General features: G+C 40.1%; 1 protein-coding gene across 13 annotated transcripts in view; it reads left to right on the top strand.

Moving 5' to 3' along the window:
• The window catches only part of DOCK10 (dedicator of cytokinesis 10), a 268,794-nt gene that overhangs the window by 86,975 nt on the left and 155,141 nt on the right, over positions 1-26,678 (top strand). The window contains exon 1 of one of the 13 annotated variants that reach the window (XM_004762922.3): positions 16,664-16,915. The exons of 11 other annotated variants lie outside the window; for them this stretch is intronic. In XM_004762922.3, coding sequence (XP_004762979.2) covers positions 16,811-16,915 — 105 coding nt within the window. In that variant the 5' untranslated portion in view covers positions 16,664-16,810. Of the gene's footprint in view, positions 1-16,663; positions 16,916-26,678 lie in introns of those variants that run through there. One more of the 13 variants, XM_013061564.2, reaches the window with a different exon arrangement.

Here is a 26,678-nt window from a genome sequence, read left to right as displayed (position 1 = left end):
GGGGAGAAGGGCAGAGGGAGAAGCAAACCTCCTACTGAGCAAGGAAGCCTACGCAGGGCTACACGGCTCCATCCCAAGACCCTGAGATCATGACCTGAGCTGAAGACAGATGCTTAATAGACTGAGCCACCCACACGCCTCTGTTTCCTCTTTTAAAACAAATATTTTGTTACTTCTTAAAGGTTTTTTCTTGGTGTCATTTTCCCATAACTTACATGAAGAGGTGTACCATGCCATTAACTGCCACACCAGTTTTTCACACAAGCCCCAAAATGGTTCTGATTTTGAAAGGTTAAAGAAGAAATGTAGTGTACGCTCATCCATTTTATGGCTTAACTAATGCCAGAAATGTTCTCTTGTCAAATCACTCAAGGAGGGGATGTTCTGGTAGGAATGTGAGAACAGAAGCACAATTTTATTACTACATGGTATTAATAAGATATTGGTGCATATTCCCATTTGGAGAAACCCCAGGAGTAAATCATTCATCCCATATAGACCTGGATTAACTGCAAATATACTGGCCATAGAAATCTTTAGGCTTACTTGTTAAATGTAGAGATCCGGATCATGTAAGTCTTAGATCGGATTCCCAGGTACAACAGCCTTACTGAAAGATACGATGTTGAATGTGACTTCAAGTCAAGGGCTTTCAACCCAAACACTTTTGGCACATACAGGCTAGACAAGGAGACAGATAGGAGCAGTGGGGATCATGGTAAATTAAAGAATACATGGCCCACACAAAGGGTATGGCCACTGTTCCATTTGGGCATTGTTCCCATGTCCCAAGGTAGGATCACTATCATCAGATCTTGAATTTTTTTTTTTTTAAGAGAAGCCAGTGGCCAGAGATTTTATGTAAAATCTTCTTTTTAAAATGCTATCAACTAATTCCAATATTTCAACACATGAGTGGGCAAAAAAACCCAGAAAACATTAGTGACAGGAAAACTTCAGTGGAGAACCAAGTTGAGTCATTGGCTGTCTGATTGTCATTCTCTTGTAAGTTTTTATGAGAGTTTCCCTTTAATTCAGCATTCCAGCTTGAGCCAGTGAGGACTCCACTGCCTGCAACACATGACAGCATGTTCGAGTGATAGGAGAGGCAAACAATTCTGACGTTAATGGAAGGGTATGGTTAAAGATCATACTTAGATTTCAAAAAACGTGTACTCTGACTCTTAATTCAGAAAGATTTCCACAGGTATAATTAAATAATACTAAGTCAGACTATCCTTTCTTGGCTATAAAAATATCAAAGGGGAATGTGGTCATGAATATCCGACCCTTAACTTAATTTTCAGCAACATAATGCAAGCCGAAGACATGGAAACTAATGCATCGAAAGCAATAAATCCTTGCAGAACTCTGCTTACAAACCGGACCAGAGTCTCCCCACTATTGCAGGGATGGAGGAAGGATTCAGATGTCCCATATTTTCACCATAACTGGGTCATGAATTATTTTTCATGCCGAGAACCGTGCTTATTCTGTGCTTTCTACACAACCATGAAAATCTGTCCCTGCCTTATCCTTTTAGGCCGAGATTTCACAGAGGCCCAAGAAATCAAAAGCCATGTACATAAATAGATATTACCTTTTGCCCAGTGTAAGCAAATTATGTCAGTTATTTAAGGTATGTGTCTCCCTTGCAGCTGTGCACGAGTGTCTTGGTTATGCTGCTCTGAATTGTCACTGCGGATCTCCCAGGTGGATGACACCTGGCGCCCACTCTGGGGCAGGAGCAGAGCCCAAAATGGCAGAGATCCAATGATCTTACCCCCAAGGCCACAGTCGCCCTGGCAACCAGCCACCATGCTGCCTTCCTTTTGTTTTAGCACCAGTGCAACCTCGCATCTGTCCCAGTTCAGACCTCTTCACATAAACTCCTACAATTTCCATCTATCCTGGAAAAGATGCCAGTATCATTTTGTCTTTCGAAAATATTTTAGGAAAAAAAAAATTATTTTATACTCCGTCTCCCCGGGTGTCTCACTGCATTTGCAGCGTTGCAGAGACCATTCCCCAGACCGTGTGTCAGGGAATATAAGGCATTCTGCAAGAAAATGCGTCTGTGCAAAAATCCATGTGGGAAATATTGGCTAGTACACCCGCCTCAAGAGATTCACACTGCATGATGGAAATGGAAAGCCCTGGGCCGTTCTTTAGGGAGGACGCTGGTTTGGCTTTGCTCAACCCACTGTTTCTCAGGTTTATTTGACATTGGATGTCTCTTTAAAAGAAGAAGCACTGACTGACGCATCAGGAAGCTCTAGAGCACAGCTTGGGAAACATTAATGTTGTCAATTGGGTAGCCTGTTTAAGACTTCTGAGCCTGGGAATAACATGGTGGAACCAGGAATGCTCAAGAGAAAATATATAATCTTTCGAAGTTAGTGATGGGCTGGTTATGTAGATGAGGAAGAACGGAAGTTGAAAATGGGTATCCTGTCCCTGATTTTATCACCCAGGTAGATGGTGATATTAACCTGAGGATGAGGCCATTTGGAATGGTGTGTGGAAAGAAAGGTAATGAGCGTATTCTTTTATGCGTTGGCTTGCTTGATTTTAGTGCTTAAAAGAATGCTTGGGAAGGGCACCTGAGTGGTTCAGTGGGTTCAGTGCCTAACGTTGGCTCTGGTCATGATCACAGGGTCTTGGGATCAAGCACTGCTTCAGGCTTCACGCTCAACAGGGAGTCTGCTGTCCCTCTGCCTCTGCCCTCCCCCAAACTCATTCTCTCTTTCTCTTTCAAATAAATTTTTAAAAATCTTTAAAAAAAAAAAAGGGATACTTGGGGAAAATGAGATTTCTATCTGTTTGATTTTTAGTATTCTTTTTTTTTAAGATTTTATTTATTTATGACTGAGCGAGTGAGAGAAGGAACACAAGCAGGGGGAGCTTGAAAAGGCGAAGCAGGCTACCCGCTGAGCAGGGAGCCCCATGTGGGTCTCAATCCCAGGACCCTGGGATCATGACCTGAGCGGAAGGCAGACAATTAATGACCGAGCTACCCTGGTACCCCTGGTTTTTAGTAGTTTCTAACGCAAACCTTCCATTGCAGCACTTGCCAAACCCTCTCTTTTCAGTTCTGTAAAGACAAAGAAATTGTTTTATTTTTACAGTGATCCTAAATACTTAGCACAATATCTTTACGTATTTTCCGAGTAAATAAATAAATGGTTGTAAATGTAACATGGTTGCAAAGAGAGAAGGGCTTTGCCTCAGTCAAGGGGAATGAAGTATGAAGATGGGGAAAGCCCATCAGACTGAAGGCAGAACTCAGCAGGTCTTAATCAGCACAGGAGGGAGAAGGTCCCAGGAACCACAGAGTGCAGGATTTGGGGCAGTGTTTGATATAAATCACATTTTCTGCCTTTGGTTCCTTCTTCTCAAAGCTCCAGCCCACGCAGAGTCAGAGCCCCTCTTTGACGTGTTCTGGAAGGTAAAGGAGAGATGAGATGTCCCCCATAGGAAAATCAAGGAATATCAGTAAAACAAGTGGGTGTGAAAACAGTGCCAAAATTCTTTTCAGTGCTCTGTTTGCAAAAGATGTCAAGGACAATATCATCTAGTGAGAAGGCACAGCTGTTTACTTCTGACATGAAATCTATCTGGGAACTGGGAGCAAGGGACAGGTAGCATCTCTCTGGGTTTGCTATCTGGACTGGATATGGAGAAAGGCATCTGATTGCAGCTTATCTTTCTTTTCCAAGTGGCACTTGAGGTAAAATATAAAATAAAATAAAATACAAAACAAAAAAAACCCTCATTTTCTCAGCCTAGTCATTAGTCTGAAAATGGATAATACAAATTGTTTTATTAAACACACACAGACACAGCCACACACACACACAGAATTTTAGAGATCAAAAAAAAAGCTTTAGGACAATGAGGTCCAGAGTGGTGACTGCCTTGCCCACGGTACTTGGGCTATCAGTAAATGGACTGATTCTGGAACACAGGCCTCCTGTCAACCATGCTCTTCTCACTGTGGGTACACATGTGCTTGGCCAGAACGAAAGAAATGATTTACAAACAACAGTCTCCACTCAGTAGTTACAGGCACCAAAAGATAAGAAGTGAACACAAATCCAGAACTGCATACTGAAAATATAGCCCTGAAGGTCGATCAAAGCAAGAGGGATGCCAATCTTCAATGCCACCAAAGGTCTTTTGATACAATCTAGGTAATGGCTCTCTTTCCTAATCTGTGACACTCTTGAAAAAGAGGGCGAAGTTAGATTAAATGTCTCCTCGTCAGTGTACTGCAATACCTCGCTGTGGCCTTGGAAAGTTGTGGAAAGAGAGGGACGAAGACAGAGAAAAAGAAAGTGCAGTGCCCTTTTCTCCTGTTCACAACATCAAATTGGTAATTATAATGTTGGTATTTGCCGCATGCCAGTAGCGGACCCGGCACAGTGCAGACATAAAGACGATACTGTTTATTGCTCTGGGAATTTACAATCCTGCTTGGGAAGAAAAGTAACCGTGAAAAGATAAAAAAGTGTATGATAGTGGTTAAGTCTTGGCTTTCTTAACTTCCTTGGCATTTGGCTCTTTTGTGTGGGATGAAGGAAGATGACAGAAATAGGATAATTGGAAGCTTTTGTAGTTGTACACAGTGGGGATTCTAAAATGAAATGTGCAGGGTTGCCAGGCACAAGGAGAACAAAGGAGTCAGTTGTGAAGGATCCAGTGTGCATTGGAAGAGGGGCCATTTAGCCTAATTGTCCACATCTAGGCCAACAGGGTCTTATGGCCACTCCCTTCATTTTGGAGTGTCTTTTCCCTTTCAGTGCCACTTTTTAAGCTAGTATCCTTCTCATCATCAACACTCCCCCTTTCTGCTATTCAGTACACAAACATCTGCAAACATCTGCTCCCTGAACATGGTGGCAGCTGGCTATGATCACTTACCCCCTGAACGCAACTGCCTCCTCATCAAACTTACAGCTAACAACCACCGAGCATTTATTCTACTCCAGGTACTGTGTTCAACTCCTTATAAATATCCTTTCATTAAGCTTCACAGCACTCACTGGGGTAGGTGCTGTGGTTATCCTTGCTTTACAGGTGAGGAAACTCAAGTTCAGAGAGGTTGCGTAACTTGTCCAGAGGCCCACAGCAAGCACACGGGGAGGCCAGGAACCACATAGAGACCCACAGACTCCAGCCCAGTGATCATACCCACAAGTGCAAATACGACACTCCCAACCTTATCCTTCACGCTGCTGAAATATGCTTGCATTTTGGGCTCTACGAAATCCAAGTTAGTGAAGAGGATAATGTCTTCAGATCTTTTCCCAGCAAGTGATAGCTGTGCTTTGATAAGGACAGCCTAGAACAGAAACAGAAACCCAGACCCAAATGAATTCCAGGAATGGGATTTTGAGGTATGGAAAAGTGAGACAGGGGACTGACTGGAAGGCCAGTAGCCCTGAGGTTCTTCCAAGCAACTGACTGCCAACTTGGCTTTCAAGAGGAGCTAGCCCTGGTCTGGAGAGCAACCTCTGTTATCTGCCAGAAGGTCACTGGACCTGAAAGCCATCATCAAGGAAGTTAGGATTTTCAAGCAGGAGTGATTTTTCCCTCCTCCCCTCACCCTCTAAAGGACATTTGGCAATGTCTGAAGACATTGGTGGCTGTCACAGTAGATGGGGTGGGGGATTTACCAGCATCTTGTGGGGAGAAGCAGAGGTGCTGCTAAGCATCCTGCAGGACCCAGGACAGCTCTCTACAGAATGATCCGGCCCCAAATGTCCTTCAGTATTGCAAATTTGAGGAAACTTTATTTGGACAATAACTAAGGGACAAGTATGATCAGACTTACAAAAGCCCAAGAGATGGCCAATAAAGAGGAAATGAAATGAAATGGGAACCATCTCTGGCCCAGTTTCAATGGCTGGTTTCACTCCAGAGTTTTTTCTCCTTGGTCCCCAAAACATTCAGGGTGATGTAGCTGGTTAGTTAATTCTGCCTGACTGAGTATACATAAGGGAAAGAAAATATTTGATTTTTTTTAAGGATTCTTTTACTTATTTGACAGACAGAGTTCACAGTAGGCAGAGAGGCAGGCAGAGAGAGAGAGGGAGAAGCAGGCTCCCCACTGAGCAGAGAGCCCGATGTGGGGCTTGATCCCAGGACCCTAAGATCATGACCTGAGCTAAAGGCAGAGGCTTTAACCCACTGAGCCACCCAGGTGTCCCAATATTTGATTTTATAAATAAGATTTTAGCCCAGTGTAAAGAACATTGCACTGGGACGTGGGGCCCCAGAGGGCACTATTATATGATTTTCTACCTAAGGAAACTATTTAGGTGGACCAGCTTCCAAGTCATGGTTTCTCAAAGTGTAGTCTGCATAGCATCTTCAAATGAATCACCTGGATGTTAGTTACAAAGCCAGATTACTGGGGCCCCACCAGGCCTCCTGAGGTCCTGGAGAGGGTTCAGGAATCCATATTTTTAGCAAACTTCCCATGTGATTCTTGAACACACAGAGAATCTCTCTTAGGGTTCGTATAGTGGTAACTTTCAAAGTCCTACCATTGCCCAGGCTTGGCTCATATCCCCATGGCTGTGTGGCCTCATGTTCTGGCTCCTATTCTTCACTTTACACCTAGTTTCTGTCTTCTTGTATTTCCATAGATTGTTTGATGTGTACCACCATCTCTCACGGGGACTGTGGATGGACAATCTGTCTTAATTGTCTATCAAAGATTATCATTCATACCTGGCATGGACCAGGACCTAGAAATATTTGACAAAGAATTGGAGCCTCTCTGCATTTGCTCTCATTCTTATCAACCAGATTAAATATTTACTGGTGCCCCTGTCAGAATTGTCCCATGTTTGTTTGTTTGTTATTTCAATCCTTCCTGGGTGCCTGACAAGAACAGATAGAGGAGGGTTAATTTGTCCTTTAACTGGGGACCTTGACCTATCATACATCAAAAGGTCAACAATTTACCACAGTGCATACAGCTATACAGGCAAGCCCAACAATTAATTCTCTGCAAAATAGAAAGAAGCCCTTGATTGGAAAAACCGAGACTCTGCTATTATTCTCCAATATCTACCATGCAAGGCATTAAGTGGTTAAATCAGTCTGCTATTAGCTTTGCCTCCTCCTGGCAGAGGCCCTAGGAGATAAGAATGCACGGCGACATCATTAAAGGAATGGTTTGTGGGCAGACTGGTTGCAGAGAGGTTACGTAGGCTATCAGTCAGATGGACCAGCAAACAGTGTTGGTCTGAGTAGTTGGTAACATGTATGCTCTGGGTTTGGCATTTACATGACAATTTGTCTCCTTATCAAAATTGCTTAGGTAAGAATGCTTCATTGCCTTCTCTTTGTAAAGACACATCTTCCTGCAGTAAAATGACCACCGCAAGAATAAAATACATGTGATGCTCATGTTATATAAATTAACAAATCCTACCGTTAGAGAGTCACAACTTCGAAAGACCTTGGCCCTCTCCATAAAACTTGTGTACAATGTGATTTTCAGGGTAATTATTAAACAGGGTGTGATAGTCATCATGAAAGCAAGGTCATTAGCAATTGGAATGACTATAGGAGGCCAATTTTGGGTGCTTGTTTTATTTTAAAAGAAATGACTCTAGTTTGTAGTTAACTTTGCCAGCAATGGGAAGCCAGCATGGGATCCAAGCCAGCCAGCAGAGAGAATGCCTGTCTCTGGGGGAAAATGCTGTTGGGCAGTAGTCCCTATGATCAAAGATAATAGCATTGATTCAGAGTCCTTCTACTTCCATCTTCTGGGAGGCTATGTTTGAATGTCTTCATCTGATCATTTGAGAGGGAAATCATCTGCTTCAATCCAGAATACCTTTCAGTCTTCTTTAAAAGATAGAAGAAAAATTGTCCAGTAGAAAGTATGTTAATTTGAGGTGGATTATTTTTTTAAATAGGAAAAGAACATTAGGTGAAGAATTAGCCACATGACTTTTTATAAGATCATTAAGATTCCAGCTATGTGTGTGTGTGTGTGTGTGTGTGTATAAATGTATGAAACATAAGCCTAGAGCATCAAATAATATGTTTGCTCTTGTTACTGTCATGCTGTTATGCTCTGGCTTGGAGCATGGTGGCAAGAGAGTGTAAGTTAAGGCATGGTCTCTGTAAAAATGAATGCTTGCCTCTTAGGATTTCCCAGCTTTGTAACAGACCAATGAGAGTGTTTGAGTGTCTTAACCATAAAGCAGAAAAAACTTTAGGATGAGTGATAAACACCTAAATACCCAACAGGACATTGAGAAGAGGGCAAACATTAAAGCTAATCTTCCTCATTTCCTATATAATGTATTAAGATAGTTATTGGCAAGGAGTATGAATACCTCTAGGCTGCAGTGTTTCTCCTGGTAGAAATTTGTGAGTCAATGATGAAGTCCACAATTGAGAAGGAAAAAGCTATCACCCTTTCACTGATTGCTATTAGATTCTAAGATGGGCTCACGAGACGTTGCAAGCAATGAGGTTTTTTTAACCCCCCTTCACTCCCACATCAAATCCTGATTAAGTGGGAAACTTTACCCCCAAGACCTATTTAAATTCAACAATATAAACAATATCATTACAACCTGATATATGTTTGAAGGGCTATGAACTGAATACTATAAATTATTTCAATGCAGTAAAGATCATTTATGCCTACATACATGCACAGACACACAACATGCACACAGTAGCGCACATACACTCACACAAACACACACACAACTGCTGTCTGTTTCTATTTTTGCCATGTCTACATTCTCCCTCAGTGGTTCACACTGCATGGCACCCTTTTTTCCACGAAATTTCTCAATATTTTATACTAAAACAAACACTGAAAAAAAATTTAAATGAATAAATAAATAAAACAAACACTATTTGAAGTGGAAGTTAGAGGATAGAACTGTTATAGTCCACAGACATTGCCCCTGAAAGATTTACATTAGAAATGGGCTTTGTAAAAAAAAAAAAAAAAAATATATATATATATATATATATATATATATATATATATATATAGAAAAGAAATGGGTTTTGTTGTGTTCCTATGTTTTAAAGATTTTGTTTCTTTATTTGAGAGAGAGAGACCTTGGGCCAGAGGGAGAGCACAAGCAGGGGGAATGGCAGAGGGAAAGGAAGAAGCAGACTCCCTGCTGAGCAGGCCCCCCCTCCCCTGTCATGCAGAGCTTGATCCAGGAACTCCAGGATTCAGGACCTGAGCCAAAACAGATGCTTAAGGGACGGATCCATCCTGGTGCCCTGTTGTGTTCATTTAAACCCCTCAAGGCTCTCTCAGGGTGACTCTGAGCTGTTCAGCAGGAAGTAGCAAACCTCAGTAAAGAGTGCTGCTGCCTGGGGCCAGGCTCAGGAGAGACCACAGTGAAGAAGGAAGTAGCTACCTGGGCTTTACTTCCTCTAAACAAGCTGGACGGCGGTGAGCTGAACCAAGAGACAAAGCCTTGTTTTGTCCTATGTGACCAAAGCCATGTAGCACACAAACCTGCAGGCAATGGGGAAACCCATCAGAAATGGAAGAGGAAAAATAAAATGGCTTATCTAAATACCCTCTAACAATGGAGGAGTAACCGCAGCACATGGTGAAGAACTTAGCAGGGAGAAAAAGTTGGAATAGAGATAACATGGAATCCAGAGGCATCATGAAAGCAGGTGGAAGTACACAGGAAACTGCTCTACTGGTTGCTCAAATTAGGCTTTGTGGATTCGAGCATGACATCATGTGTAGCTGTCTAAGACTTAACCACCAAGGTTTCAGTTACTCTGTACTCTCAACGGTACTTTTCGGATCATTTTTATCAAGTTGGCTCAGATGCAGTGTCAATGAAACCCAAGTTTCTGTCCTCTGGCTTCTTAGGTTCAGTGAGGATATCATTTGCCCATCATACAGCCTATTCAAATATTGTGCAAATAGAATTAAACATTGTAAAGGTGACCTCATAGGGGTGCCTGGGTGGCGCAGTTGGCTAAGTGTCTGATTCTTGGTTCTGGCTCCGGTTGTGATCTCAGGATTGTGAGATCGAGCCCTGCATCCAGCTCCATGCTCAGTGGGGCGTCTGCTTGAGATTCTCTCTCCCTTTGCTCTTCTCACACAGGCTTACTCTTTCTAAAATAAATAAGTCTTTTGAAAAAATGACCTTGTGATTTGTTGCCTTAGCTTATTGCTTCTGTTTTCTGTGTTTATATATCTGATTACTTGTCCGCCACTATTCATCTTCCAAATTTGTCTCTGCTGTCTCTCCTCAGAGCTGTAACTGTTTTTCTCACTCATATCTCACTGCTGGCTTTTCCCCGGAAGGGAACTATGAGGCAATTTTCTGTCTCCTCTCACTCATTTCTTAGCTCCACTGCAACCAGCATCTTCACTGCCACCAGTGGAAAGGACACTCAAAAGTCAAATACTGTCTTCACATAAACCTTTTTTCTCAGTACATTCATGATGTTAAACTTGTTCTTAAAAAGATCAAGCCCAAAAGCCAAGCTGTAATCCAGAATATGACTCTGTGGAGGTGGTTTTCTAAAGATGTCGTCCCAAGACTCTCTTGTTGTTCAATCAAGTCCTTGTCACTAGCTCAGAAAGAGAGGACGAGCCAGAGAACGCAGGCAGCCTCTAGACACTAACAGTGACCCCTGGTTGTCAGCAACGAGGCCACTACAGGGAACTGAGTTCTATCAATAACCTGAATAAGCCTGGAACCAGGTTCCCTAGCATCTCCAAAAAGGGACACAATCCTGCTGACACCTGTGTGAAGCCCCAAGCAGAGAATCACATTGTACCACACTGTACCCAGATTTCTGACCTGTGATAGCTATGAGATAACAAATGCATATTGATTTAAGCCACCACATGTGTGATAAGCTGTTCCAGGAGAAAGAGAAAACTAATACAAACAGAACTTCCTCAAATATCTATCATCTTAGCATTCAAATTCTTATTTCTTCTAAAATATGGTTAATAGTTCCCATCTTAACTAACTTCCAAGTATCCAGACTCTTATCTATTGAAAATTGCAAACTTACTTTCTCTGTCTGGGCACTATGGAGCCAGACTTGAAATATTATACATACACACACACACACACACACACACACACACACACACACAAGTATTCATATATTTTCTATGTATATGTATATGCATATATAGGTAAGTCCATACATAAATACAACCTATATAGACCTAATAAATACTCACCATATTCAATAAATGTTTATATATATATACATATAGGAATTATGTGCATGTATGTAAAATACATATATTTTCCTCAATGCCAGGTACTAACACTTATTATTTCATGACAACCTTATAAGCTGTATATGTACCGCTCCATTGAATATATATTTAAAAACAGGCGGACAGAGGCCAAGTAACTTGCCAGAAATATCTAATAGATGGCTGAAGAGAATTCAAATATAGATCTATCTAGATCCAAGACTACAAGGTCCTTTTTTTTCATCTTGCTTATCTTTCATGCTGAATCTTTTTGGACATTCTAGGTCCTACATCCATCTCTGCTCATATACCATGTAGCACCTTCCTTGAACTCCCCACCCAGTGCATCTGGGTGCCCCACTTCCCTGGTCCTTTCCCCCCCCCTTTATCTCTGTGCTTTCTCAATGTCCTAAATGGCCTTCCATTTATCCTATGTAAAAGAATTTCAAGACTGTTCTCAATGCTGTGCTACTCTGTTCTCCAAAAATTCAGTTTACTTCTAGACTTTTCAATTTTAACTCTTCTGGTGACTGTCAGCTTCAAATCTCCAGCACTGAGTCTTTCATGAGTTCCAAGCACACATACAACAACATTGCTGGACATCTCTGTTTTCCTGTCTCCTTCACCCAAACTTCGTCATGTCTACATCAGCACTGGTAAGAAAAGAGGTCTTCTCTCTTTACTACCCTATGTCCCTCAGTCATATCATCCATCTCCTTGATGGCAAACTCAGAAACCTGCTGGCAACTTCAAACCTCCCTTCTGGTTAAAAGCTTGGGCTCTGGAGCTGGACTGCCTTGGCTGAAATCCCATATGTTTTACTTACTTACTTCAGACTTTGGACAAATGGCTTAACCTCCCAGGACCCAAATATCTTCCTCTCTAAAACTGTGGTGGTGATAACAATAATAATAATAATACCTAGCTCACAGTGCCACAGGTTTAAGGAGGGTGTTATAAACTTGGGTCAGCATCCAGCACTCAGTACTTGGTCAGTAAGGATCAACTACCATTGATTTTCCATTTAATTGTCAGGTCTCATTTATAATCTCAGTGAAATCTAAGATTGTTTATGTTGCTATGTTTTCTACCCTCCACCATTCTGTTATTACCTGGGTTAATTTTGCTGCCAAATGAATCTTCCAAAGGCAGTACTTTAATTGTAATTCAAAAATCTTCATGTTTCTCATGCCTTTCAGGATACAATAGAAATCTCCTTATCTTGGCATTCAAAGCCTTCCATGAACTGGCCCCTGGCTTCTATTTTCAGTTGCTTCTACCACTCCTCTTCTTCTCAACCATGGTATAGACAGGATGGACTTCCTACTATTTCTTAACCACTCTATTTTGACCTGCTTCTTAGCTTTTGTATTAAGCAGTCATTATGCTTTCTACCTACTAGACAATATGTTGAAAATTTTAAGTGCCATCTCACTTATTTCCACAAAAACTCTGAGGTGACTATTATGCTATCCTTAGTTTACGAAGGATGAGCAAACTGAGCTGAAGATATACAGTGAGGAAGAAATGGACCTAGGGTTTGAATCCAAGCTGATTCCAGATCCCATGATTTTAACCATTCTATCTTATGTCTTCATCATGCTACATTCCTCTTTCCTGGAACGTTCTTTACCCTTCTCCCACCTATTTGACTCCCACCTATTAATCAAAGTCTGCCTTAGGCTCTGTCTTTACTATAAAGCTTTCCTAGATTCCATCAACTCTAGTGAACTCCTTTGTCAGGAGCAAGCTTCTTAAGGCTAGCTTCATATCTCACTAAGCCAGCAATGCCTTGAGTGTAGTGTCTAATAAGTTCTGATGTATTGGTACCAGATCTCTACTAATGAGCTTGACAATGACTCCTGGTGATTGAGCCAACCAATTTCTAATTTCTGTTTATTCTTACCCTTTGTCCTAGGTAGGTTTTTTTTTTTTTTTTTAGTTTCTAACACATTTATGAAATTAAGCAGGAAAGGAATTTATTGGGATGGTATGGAGTATTACAGAATGCTGGAGAAACAAACTTGGTCTGAAATCAAGGAAGGCACAGCCCAGTGCAGGTCTCCAGTGGAGCCGTCCCATGCAACAGCACACTCTATGCTACAGGATTTCCTCCTCCTTTGCAGTCACCCCAAGTCATGCCTATCTGACATCTCCATCTGTGGCCTGGCAATGTCTTGTTCTGCCGGTATTTAAGAGAGCTTCAGTCAACAGCTAGGCAAGGGGACAGATGAGTCATTCTCACTTTGCAGAAGTCAAGAAGTGGGAGGGACTCCAGGATAAAGAACTGTGGTGCCTAAAGAGGAATAGAGGAGAGACTAAATGCAAATTTTAGAAAGAGAGGAAGCCACACAAGAATTGCTCAATATTACTAAATGCTTCATTACAAGACAAATTCCTATCTCCTAAAATCACAAGTTGGGGATTTAGGCTACCATGGATAATAAGGTTCATGGATGGACTTCAGAGATTTGAGACCTCCAACTATGCACGCACATTTTCTGAATACTAACATCTTTCTGGGAGTGAGTCTGAAGATTTTATTGGATTCTCAAATGGGTCCATAATCTAAAAATGGTTGCAAAACACTATTTTCAGCTCTTAAAATAGAAGCATAATCTTACCCCAGGAAATCAGGTGACCAGAGGCAGACTCTGATAATGTCTTAAAAGAAACAAGTTAAATCTGAAAATTCTGCATGTCTGTGCTCATCTAACAGATGCCAAAGAATTACTTAGAGGGTAAAATCCTTCCGGAGCTGAAGACATATATTGCTAAATATTCAGTGACCATGGAACAAAAGGGCTAGTCTGCGTGGAATCCCTGTTTGCCCAAGGTAGTTTTAAAATGATGATACAGTTTACGTCCCCGCTTCTTATTTTTATAGTATCTTGTTATTTTTCTCATAGTTCTTGAAAGACGCTTCGTCCACACTTTGACAAGGAACAATCACTACCTCTTTCTCCATCTTATACAAATCACTGCCTGACAAGGTAGAAATAGATGATGAGTGCCTCAAGTCTGGGGTGTACGGAGGTGCTTCAACTAAGTCTGGTTATTACTGGGGCCCGGGAATGGCCCGGGTTAGTTAACAACAACTGTGATGCAGGGGGAGGCTTATTAAATAAGCAGATGACATCTACTTGGGCCATTGTGGTTTGGATGAGCTGGTTAAGTGAGAGTTTTCCTGAAGATCATCACCTTCAGTACAGAATCGAGAACTGTGTTTGCAAAAGTGACTTCTCAGAAAGGCGTTCCTGAGAAGGCCTTTTCTTTTCTTTTCTTTTTCTTTTCTTTTCTCGGGAAAAATGTCTTATTCTATTTTCTCTATGGCCAAAAATTTTTTTATAAAAAATAAATAAAGTGTTGGGGGAGAAGGAGGCTTTCTGAGGAATAGACACTTGCTGGAAGACCTGAAGGAAGTTAAGGGAAAGCCACAGGATATCTAAGAGCACTCACTTCCGGGTTGCTCATTACATCATTCAAGGCAGCCACTGTGCACCTGCACCATTAAATGTGTTGAGCAAATGAATGAGAAGACGGGGCTCTGGAACAAAAGTCTCCACAAAAACCACACTCTATTTGCTCATAGTCCCACATTGCCCTAATACTCCTTCTTTCTGGCTTTAGCTTGATACTTCTTCCAGCTAGGGCATGAGCAAAATGTGTGAGCTAGTTAACAGCCTGGTTATTTTTCTTTCTTAAAGGTCAAAATTTCCAGCGTATTGAGAACTCTTTGCAAAGAAATTGCTCTCCTGGTTAAGTGTCTTGTCTGTATCCGCAATGTACCCATACTGTGCTTTATACAGGGGTGCCTTTGACAAATATCTTAAGAACTGACCCTCCCTAACATAAAAACAGGCATAATTACTCTCTTCATAGGACTCCTCCTTTAGGACTCTCATCCTAGGAAGTTGGCAGGGCTTTCTTCTATCTTGGGGGTCATAGAGATCAGTCCTCAGGGGAAATACTCCTTCAATCATCTTTGTGACCCACATAGTGCTTCGTGGACAAGCAGTGGTTCCTTTAGCATCTTCATCAAACTTGTCGGCAGCGCTATTGACTAGGTCCATGCTCCAGGTGAAGAAACAAAATCTTCAACTGAACAGCCATCTCACACAGTCTTTTTTGACTCAATCTTTCAAATGTTTCATCTTATCAGTGAATTGCTAGTCCTGTGGTCTTCAAATATTTCTTACCTCATACACTTAGTAGAAAAAGCTTGACCACACTCCCATAGTCTATGTTTATTTATACAAATTAATAGAGTTCTTATCAATAACTCAAATTTCAAAACACAATATACATAGGGGACTAGGTTCACAGTTAAGCATAATAAATTTAAGTCCCTCATTCATTTTTTAATAAAGATTTTATTTATTTATTTGAAAGAGAGAGAGAGACAGCGAGAGGGCATGGAAAGGTGTAGGGGGGTGGCAGAGGAGTGGGAGAAGAGGGAGAGGGAGGGGAGACTCCCCACCAAGCAGGGAGCCTCACACGGGGCTCCATCGCCAGACCCTGAAATCATCAATTGGGCTGAAGGCAGGCGCTTAACTGACTGAGCCACCTAGGCACTCCAGTCCCTCATGTTTTCTTTTATTAAACTTAATAGTTGTATACTGAGAAACTTCTGAATGCCAAGCACTGTTCTCATCACAGAAGACATGGTACATGAAACTGACAAAATCTCCACTCTGTGGAGCATAGAGTCGAGTGCAGGACGACAAACCATGAGTAACATAAATAAGTAAAATATCTCGTAGTGTCACATGCTAGAAAGTGTCATAGAGAAGAATAAAACAGGAAGGAGAATTCAGGTAGGTTTGAAATGAGAGTTGTAGTTCGAAATAGCCACCCAGAAAAAGTGAGTACAGATTAAGGAATTAACTATTTGACTATTTGTAACCATTTGGCATAGGCAAGGTGTCCATGTCAATATTTATTATATTAAATAGCAGTAGAGTACAATTTATTTAGATAACTAATATGAATAGAATTCTCATTTCTCCTTGTGCCCTAAGTGACCCTCTTGGAAGACCACTAACTGAATCTACACTCGTATGAGCAATACTTGAAACAGACTCCTCAGATCCCAGGTATATTATGACAGCTTCTCTTTGGGATCCATTCAGAGTGGTGAAGTCTGGCAGCTGTTTCAGTGGCAGACATGGAACCCTATAGTAAATCAGCACTTTAATTCAGTCTGGACTTGGTTCCATGGGTGATTTTACATCCCATGATTTATTTACCTGTGAGCTAAATAAATGTCCAGATAAATGTCTTAAATGTCCAAAGCCATTTTGTGTTTTTGCCGTACTCTAAAGCAGGTGACTAGGGAGAAGACGCACACAGAAGCATATCAGAACAGCTAGTAGTGACAGGAAGCGGTAACTTGTTGGGTTTTCTTTTCCTTTTCTGTTGAGTTATGGTAATATAGCATGAGCATTTCCCTTTTCACCAGAGAAGGAGGATTTGTTCAGCCTGGTGAAGCTTCAGAAGGAAGGTGTTTTACGAAATTTGTATTTTTTAAATATTTTGTGACTCAAATAACAGGAAACAATGAGCTTCAGAGGAAAGGTTTTTAAACGGGAGGCCAGTGAATTTCGGAAGAAAAGAAGAACAGTAAGGAGAATAAATCAAGAAGAAATCCACAGATTAGGCTCTGTAGGTATCTAAATGTCAATGTTTGTTTCTAATCTTTTCTTCAATACTCTAAAAACAGAGAGAGATTAGCCGTGGGTGGTGGGTGTTCTAACGTAGGTGCTGGGCAAGGTCCTAGATGAACAGAATATTCTATTTGGTTCATAAACATCCTCTTTTATTTACATGATTGTTTTTGAATTACTTAATCTTTATTTTAAAATGTATTGATAGAGAATTTAAAAAGTTAAACTATTACTAGAATATTAGTAGACTATTTTCATTTTTAAAGAAAGCTTATAATCTCCTCAATTATGACCTCAATTGATGACTTGTATGTAACTGTAGGTTTTTTTTTCTTAAATTACTGCTCTATTTTGATCATATATCACTCGTTTGTTTTAAACTTCTTCAAAAGAATGATCTAAATTATGAAAGTGTACATAAATCTTTGATTAAATGAGCCAAGTAAGAAAGTGAAAAATAGTAAGTTTTAAAGGTTAAAAATATTTGGTTTCTTTATGGTTAAAAATGTTTCTGCCTTATTATTGTTGCAAACAAAATGAGTGCTCTGGAAATGTGTACTTATTCTAGAATTCTAGACATCTATGTATAGGAACTACCGTGGCTGAATATCAGGGCCTCTTGCTGGGGTACATCAGTGACTCGCACGTAACGTGGAAGGTCCATGTTATATGGTAAATGGCTGTGACAACATCATGAGGCCGCTCTTCTTACAGGAACGTTCATTTTACGGAGCGGTTCAGGGTTTGCTTGCTTTCTTCAGGGTGGGGGTTCTCAGCCTCAGCACTATTGCCATTTTGGATCCAAGCTATCCTGGGCCAGGCTGTCCTGGCCATTGTGAGATGTTTAACAACATCCCTGGCCTCTGTGCACTACATGCAAACACTCACTCCTGGTTGTGACAATCAAAAATGTCTTCAAATGTTGTCAAATGGCCCCTGGAATAGGGAGGGTGAGTGCCCTGGTTGAGAACTCCTGCTCTAGGGGTAAAGAATCTTTTGTTCATATAAACATCCTTAATCTAGAAATAGAGCAGCTTTTTAAAAATTACATAGATAATAATGATTATTTATGGTCATGTATTGAATATGAATAATCTAATTAATGAGTAGTCACTCAGCCCCTGATAGACCAAAGTCAGGTACAAGAATATTAGTGATTCTGTTTACACGGGCAATGTATTTGGTGTTACGGACAATGTATTTGGTGGTAATTTAACGTGAAAAGAATTTATCAGAGGTCTGGCTCACAGGACTGGTGGCGTGTTGTTGTTGGTCGGTTTCTGTCTTCAGTATCTCAGTGGTGTATGTCTCCCTTTGGGAAACACAGCCAAATGAGCCCTTCAGCCTTGTTCCCATATCACTGCACCCAGCATTTCATAAATGGAATACACAGAGTCCTAAAACCAACCTCTTGGTCCGGATGTGTCCACTGTGGATCCCTACTTGTGTCTTGTCTACTGGCTTGCAAACCCCTCATCCACTATTTACTATGAGCCTGTTAAAAAGGATAAGTGCTTGAACGTTTGGTTGGTTTGGGATGATTAACCTTTAGAACAGTCAAAAAATATATAATTTCCCAGTTGCCTTTAGAAGTTCTGCGGGTGACGTTACTGTGAGATTGACTTCTAGTGACCAGTAAGAGAGACAACAGGCAGGAGAAAATCTGCCTATCTCAAAGGGACCACACACACAGCCTGGCAGTAGGACAGTCCCCAATGTCTCACCATATAATGAAGCTAATCATTCTAGGAATTATCTTAATTGAATTTGAAGGTATTGCTACTGAGCACTATGGGAAATGCAGCCAGTAAAGAGGGAGTTTTCCCACCGCATTCAGTAGCTATGCATTCACATTTAATTAAGATCATTCATACTGTGATTAGCTTTCTTCTGTGGAAGGCACTGGGGACTTTCCGCCACTGCGGCCTGCCTTGTTCTTCCAGAGATAGGCGTATCTTCTTTCCCAGGTGCTCTCTTCTGTAGAGCAGGGGATTGCTCAATCCACCCGAAGTATTATACAGAGATGTGGGTTTTATTTTTGGAAAACAGAATTCAGAGAAGTGAAACACATCATTAAAATGCTGGGGGGTCATTCTATCTGTGTCTCACCTTCCCTCTGTATGCCCTTGGGCCGATTACTGAAAGCACTCTGAACCTTAGTTTACTCTTCGATAAAAATGTTCACAGCAATACCAGTCTGTCTTAAGATGGTTCATTGGAATTCAGTTTGAGCATGGTCACCACGAAGATGATTAGTGGGGGGTAACAAATGTTATGTTGTGTTAGTAAAACCAAGTAGAGTATTTCCATTTCCAAGGGCAAGGGAGGGGGGATATAATTGTAGTGACATTGCCTTCTCAGTGATGGTGACTGAAGCCACTGGACTGTAGAGGTGACACCTTCCTCCTGGGAGCCTTGGAAAAAGCTGGAGTGACAGAGTCACTCAGGAGACAAAATTCTGAACTGCATCAAAATGGCACTCAGGGGGTCCCAGATGGCTCTATGTGTTATGCCTTAGAAATGACTAGTGGTTTTTTACCCACACCTTATCCAAAGTACCCAAAGCCAGACTATACTTTCCACAGCACTATTATCTAAGCTTTCTAAAAACGAAGCCAATATCTCTAGGCAAGCTTCAGAGATGACTTGATAGGAGATAAGAAAGAAGCAATTCAAATAACAAAATACCCAACACATGAGGACAAGGCTTAAGGTTATGTCAGGGAATATAAAATACTTTTTTTTGAATTTTGGGGTATACTCATAGTGTAGTGAAAGGAGAGAAGATGATTGTGGTAGGTAATTATGATGGATTATCTGTTTTTGTTGTGATCATGTGCATTTTGAATTTGACAAACCAGTTATTGTTCTAAGGCAAATTTAGAATTGGTTTCATTCCACAGTAATCTGGAATGCTTAACTAGAACACAGTGATTTCCTAAAAGGCATACAGCCCAAACCTGATACTCTCGTAACACACAGACCCACCATTTTGTTTATTTCATTTCCTTCAGATGCTGTTTGAAGCTGTTTATTTAATTCTGTTGGAATTTTTTTTTTAATTTATTTATTTGACAGACAGATCACAAGTAGGCAGTGAGGCGGGCAGAGAGAGAGAGAGAGGAAAAGAAGCAGGCTCCCCGCTGAGCAGAGAGCCCGATGCGGGACTTGATCCCAGGACCATTGATCCCAGGATCATGACCTGAGCTGAAGGCAGAGGCTTTAACCCACCGAGCACCCAGGCGCCCCTCTATTGGAATTTTTAGTTGTTTTGGAATTTTATCAATCCAATTTGTAAGGGTACTATCTAGAAAGCCCTTGATATATTTTAATCCACCTGTTCACAGTTGATATACTGTAAGAGACAGCAACTGCATCATAAGAGAAATTCAAGGAAAATGAAACTTACCTGTTAGATCATCAAGTAGAACTATTCTCTTAATTTGTGGAGTGTGTATGGTACTCTATGGTTGTTTTTTTTAAAACTGCTTGTCTATTTTTATTTTTTTTTTAACCAATCATTCGGTATGATCTCTAGTGCATAGGAAGTCAGTAAAAAAAAATAGTTTCCTCCCTAAGTTGCATGTCCTAATTTGGAAAGATTAAATACACGGTCAAGTTGAATTATTATATCAATTATCTGTACAATCAGGAAAAAGATGCAAAATACACCTAAATAAATGTAAGTTGTTATCTTTACGTTGTTACTGGCTTGTGGATTATTAATCTGCAGGATTTGAAAGTATTTGGAAAACTTTGTATACATGTGAAAATTCTTGCTCTGGTCTTTCGTAATAGCCTTTTAGCCCTTCAGGAGAAAAGTGAAAACTATAGAAAGAAAATCTAATAACATCTTTAACATATCTCTCACACACATCATTTTATAAAATATGTTGTGCTATTGTCTTTTAAGTCCATTTTTAATCTATTCTTACACATTTGTGAACAGCCTTTCTCCCTAGTTATCTATGCTACCTTTTTACTGTTACCCCTCATTTATATAGACATTCACAATATTTCATAATGAGCCAGTTAGCTGAAAGGAAGCACAGGCGAGGGTCTCAGTATTATGGGTGCAGATAGCAATGAAACAGGACCAGATTCCAGGTTCAAACAATGGAAAGCAGTGCTGAGAGTTATAAATAGATGATTGGAGAAAGCAAAAAAAAAACTGAAGTAATGGGGGGGGTGGAATCTGAATTCAATCTGACCATGTAAATAGAGAAGTGTAAATTGAAACTTGATCTGACCCAAGAACCTAGGAAGGGTAGCAAGGGTAGCAAGAAGGAGCAGCCAGCTCATGTGCCAGGTAGATGCAGAGACGACGCTTTTAAATGGACCCAGGAGAGGTGCTTGCGACTTAAGCAAAAGTGAGCTTACTCTCCTCAAGACCAACTGCCAAGAGAAGGAGAGGCATTAAGCCAGGAGGAAAGCGAGTTAGAGGAGAACTGCCAATGTGGCAGAGTCAACTTCATGATGATGCCCTCTATTACATCTGAGCAGGAGGTGGACCGATTGTCAGGGAGGGCCATGCACAACAAACGGGAAGTAATGCCATTATCCTGATAGCTCTTCTTCTTTCCCAGATGGTGGTAATGGCACAAATCTTCATGAACGTAGAGATTCCCCAATTAGTGACAATTTCCGTTGTGGTTTTTGACACATTCATTAGCTAGCATTCAATGTACATTTCCTTAATATATCTTTTATTTCCTTTTCTTCATCCTCCTTACCCACTTACAAATATTATTTGGTCCTCTTTTGACTATTGCCTTCCATGAGGTGCCCAGGGACCTCACACCAGCCTCCAGATGTCTTTCACTGCAAAAATTCTCAAAGGGAACAGAATTAGTACTCAAAACGATGACTGTGTTTCAGCAGCTTCCCTGCAGTGTCAGGGCATGTGGGGGGGAGGGGGGGATGTTTTCTGTTTTCTATTCCTGCAACGCCATGACCTTGGCTGGTGGAGTGGGGAGGACCATAGGTCTTTCACACTGAGCTGGGTTGAGATATCAGTTCCTGAGGAAGTCCCCAGAATCCACATTTCTGGATCTATAAAATAAAGCAATAATGATCTCTTCTAGGTTTCATAAGGATACTCAGTGAGAGAAAGTGTTAACTACTTATCATGGTCCTAGGTGAGACTGATAATTAAAAGGATCCTGCTTACGTGATGGTCCAGGGCATGTGATCCTAGCAAGGTACATTCAATACTTTCCACCAGCATCCTGAATCTTGAGCAGAAAGAGGCCAGAGTCCCACACAACTGTCCATTAGTTGCACACTGAGACCCACCAAGACTGGCTCTACTGGGGGTGGGGAGAGAAGTCTGCAGAGGCAAATAAACTGCTAGTACAAAAAGAAAGCAGGGCAGATGTTGCCTGGGCAAAAAAAAAAAAAAAAAAAAAAACAAAAAAAACAGATGCCCAGAATACACATTCAATCTCAAGTAACCAAAAGTAAGAAAGGAAATAAAAGAAGGAACTAACTGTCATTATGGAGAGATTTACTGACCATATAGGACACATGCTGTTGACAGAACTACTTACATTTTTGTGTGTGGCATGTATGTGTTTATGTGTATGTGTGTGTATATATGTATATATATATTTGCACACACACATACACACACACTCCTCACACTCGTCCTGAAAGTTCATTGGTGTGATGGTTAACATATTAAAATAGTGTTAAAGGTTAAGCCAGTGGCAGCTTTCATCACAGATTTCATATAAATTAATCTAAATTTCCCAGCAGTTGGCTCTACGACATTACTTTGTCTGCTATCAGGCAGACTTGTAATTGGGTTGTGATGTATTTTTAATGATATTTATTATCTTTCAAGTGTTTCTAGAAAACTGAGTTAGACATATAATTAAATTCGATCCAGATCTTCTTGGACATTTTCTACTTCTTTATAAGCACCAGTGTTAGATGCAGAAGCAACCACTCTTATTTTCTTAACCATCATTTGCTACACAAAAATGTGAGAATTTTGTCGTACTGCTAAAAGGTATATATCATCAAATTTCCTTATTAAAGAAAATAAGACTGTAAAGGTCAGTTTGAAAGTACACCTTACATCAGAGATTCTAAAAAGCTCATTGGTGTGCTTAGTTATCCCAATGACATTAAGGGTTAACAAAATGGAATGTTCTGATTTTTCTAACTGTAATGTTTGTGTTGAATGTGACGACTTTATCTTTCTTTATATTTGTAAAGGGCTTTATAATTTACCAACTTTAACCTGCTTCATTTCACTGAAATGGACTAAGACATTTTAAATGTTACTACTGGTTGATTTCTTCTGCGATCTCTGTCCCTTTTTGTTACCAAGGGAACCATTTCCAAATTCAGCTTAATCTGAGCCTGCCCAGCTGTACAGTTCGTAACTTTGATTTAGCTAGTGTTTTTCCATTCTCATGAAACTGTGTACTTCAAGACAGAGAGAAGGTTAAAAGGTCAGTATGAGATGGCTTATTCCTTACTTAATCATTTCCTTTTTGGTAAGGAAAACTAGTCTTGTTTTCTGAAGCTCAAACATTTGAGAGGTTGTCCAGTAAAACTCCCTTTGATGAAAGGCTGAATTAATCTGTCACACGACCACTGGCTGACAGCTGTGGACATGGATACAGCTGTGTGGGCTCTCTCCAATTTTCTCATTTATTTTAAACACAGATAGTGTGGAAGTTGGTTCCGTTCCAATTGCACTAAGGCCAAAGGGTCCTGGATTGAGTTAAGGTCTCAAGAATCCATGTGTCATTTGTATTTTTATTTCCTCTAAGAAATTCAACCAGTTATCTTGATAATGCTTAAATTAGTTAACAGCTGTGTTGTTTCAGATTTGTTTTAGAGATCTTGAGATTGGAATTCTTTTTAGAGTTTCTCTAAAAACCCTGTGGATCTTCATTGTTAGCTTTTTGCTTGTCTGTATGCCAAGATGTGAAGAGGATGTTTAAATAATTGGAATGTCATGCCTTGATAGAGTCTACTGTATTGGTCTTGAAGTAAATATCAACTTTTATTTGTTTGTTCTCCTGGATCATTAGTCAAAACGAATGGTTTTGTAAACTGAAGAAGGCACTCAGATGTAAATTAATTCTGTCATGAATATTCAAATTAGAATAAATGTACCGATATCTGGAAAGGACAAGGCTGATTGAGGAAGACTGAGAAAGTCTCAACTAGCATAACAGAGGGTATGCATGTTACAGAAAGGATATAAAAGTTCTCAAAGGCAGGGTGGACAATCTTTTTTTATAATAGTGTTCCCTGAAAAGATCAGATTTTTTGAAAAGGAGGACCAAAGGAATAGTACTAGTTCAGATCAACAAACTAGAGTGACCCTTACCCCAGTGGTGAGTAACCAAGGCTTAGCTCCGTAATTATACTTAAAATTTAGAATACAAATATGTGGCCTTCCAAAATGAAGAATTTACTGTTGTAGTGGTTCTCCATTCTTCATCCCATCCAACCACTTTCCCTGATTAGTCCTTAGCGATCCTATTGACTCAGAGTGCCAACAAGCTTGACCTGCATGAATGTAGCTTAGAGCTACAGAAAGAAATTCTGTATCTACAACCTGATTGTACTCTAGGTATTTATATTTGAAAAGCCAATGAGTTTAATACTAAACTCATTTTAATTCAATAATGTTTTAATCCAGAAGTGTAAATAACTGAAAATATTTTCTAGGCTATCTCTCAAGGAAAGTAAAAGGTAGAATTTCAAAGTTACCTTCATGTGTTGATATATGTGATTTAGGTAGATTTCCTTTTTTTTTTTTTTAAGATTTTATTTATTTATTTGACAGAGATCACAAGTAGGCAGAGAGGCAGGCAGAGAGAGGGAGAGAGAGGAGGAAGCAGGCTCCCTGCCAAGCAGAGAGCCCGATGCGGAACTCGATCCCAGGACCCTGGGATCATGACCTGAGCTGAAGGCAGAAGCTTTAACCCACTGAGCCACCCAGGCGCCCCCCTTTCTTTTGCCTTTGAGGGGTAGAGCAGCCAGACTTCAAGAAAGTCACAGAAGAGACATTGCCCTTTTTTTTAAAAAAAAAGTCAGTGTTTTCCTTATGTTACTACTTCTTTTGCTTCCACAGAATCACTAGAAATTAAGGGCTTTTTTTTTTAAAGGAAATTTATATAATATATATAGAAACATGTACCACAGTTTCTGGTACATGAAGACAAATTTAGTGTAATGAGTTTAACTGGTTGGTTGGTTTGACTTGGTTTTGTTATGTGCTTTTGACTAAAACGTGTGGGGTAATTTTCAGTCCTTTTCAGTAAAGACAGTTCTCTATATTTGTCTGGCATTTAGCGGTTCACTTACTCCCCTCCCTCATACTTCATCTCCCTGATCCTTGTAATAACACTGCTGCAAACAGGAAGTTGCCCTTTGACTCATTTAAATCAAAATCACTCAAGCACAACGTAAATACCTTGTCCCAGGTACATAGCTTGTAGGTAAAACACTGTGACCCTCCAACTAGAGATCCTGACTTCTATTCTTTTGCCACAATGACCAATGCACAGAGATGTTTAAGTAACTTAGCAGATGTCTGAGGTTCCCTACAGAGCTCAAAATACTTTAGTTAATACATTGCTAATTGTTCTTCTCTTTTTTGCTGACATTCGATTCTAGGACCACATACATAATCTGTAATTATTTTCCCCAGTCTTCTTTCCCCAGTGTTTTATATATCTTTTTTAATTACTTGAAGCTGTTCCTGGTTGAAATTCCATGTGAAGTCCCCTCTGTGACTTTTTTACTGTTCCTCTCTGATGGATCTTCCAAGGGTAAACAGTTTTAAAATCAAATAATTCCCCAGTGTTTCCATGGAGGCATGATAGTTTTGAAAGACCTAGTTCATTTTTTAACCACAATCAAAGCAATACATGTTTGTTACAGAAAAATTTGGAAAATTTGAGAAGGCAAAAGAGTAAAATCCTAAATGTCATCTCCCATCCAAATATAAATAACTAATAGCATTTAGATCTATATCTCTAATCTTTCTTTAAATTGTTTAGATATTGTGCAGATTAGGTTTAAATTCCAGTGTACAATATTTATTCCCACTTTTATTTAATAATAATACATAAGCAATTTTGCTTCTTATTACCAACTTCCCAAAAGTTCAGTTGTAATGTCCATGTACTGTTTCTTAGAATGGATATACCATAATTTCCTAATCATTCCCTTAGCCTCAGTGATTTATTATTTCCCATTTTTAGCTGGTCTTGTCCTTCAGACCTCACTACCTCTTAGAGACTGAAGTGTTTTGGATTCAGTCTTTCAAATCACAATATATGTGCATCTTGAATCCTTGTTTCTCCTTTTGTAGACATGCTTGTCTTCTTGGACATCTTGATCATGGACTGCAGCCTTCTCACATTTTCCCCTCAAAAGCCAAACATATTCAAAACGTCATTACTACCTTTACTAAAGAATTGAAGAGTTACAAGGAGGAAACAAAGGAAGATACTACACAATCATTCATTAGTGTGTTTTAATCCACATCCTATTTCCAATGTCCTTTCCAAAGCCCATTACAGCAGCAAGCCTCTGTCTACTACACACAAGTCTGAAAAATATCAATCACTGGTTTTAATTTTTTTTTTATTTAAATTCAGTTTAGTCAATATACAATATATTATTAGTTCTGGGTAGAATTTAGTGGTTCATCAGTTACATGAACACCCAGTCCTCATTATATCAAGCACCCTCCTTAATGCCCAGTTACCCCTTCCCCTCACCAA

Source organism: Mustela putorius, unplaced genomic scaffold (genome assembly GCF_011764305.1).
Source record: "Mustela putorius furo isolate JIRA1106 unplaced genomic scaffold, ASM1176430v1.1 tig00000275_pilon_pilon_pilon, whole genome shotgun sequence".
NCBI lineage: Eukaryota > Metazoa > Chordata > Mammalia > Carnivora > Mustelidae > Mustela > Mustela putorius.
This window is presented reverse-complemented; position numbering and strand designations above follow the sequence as displayed.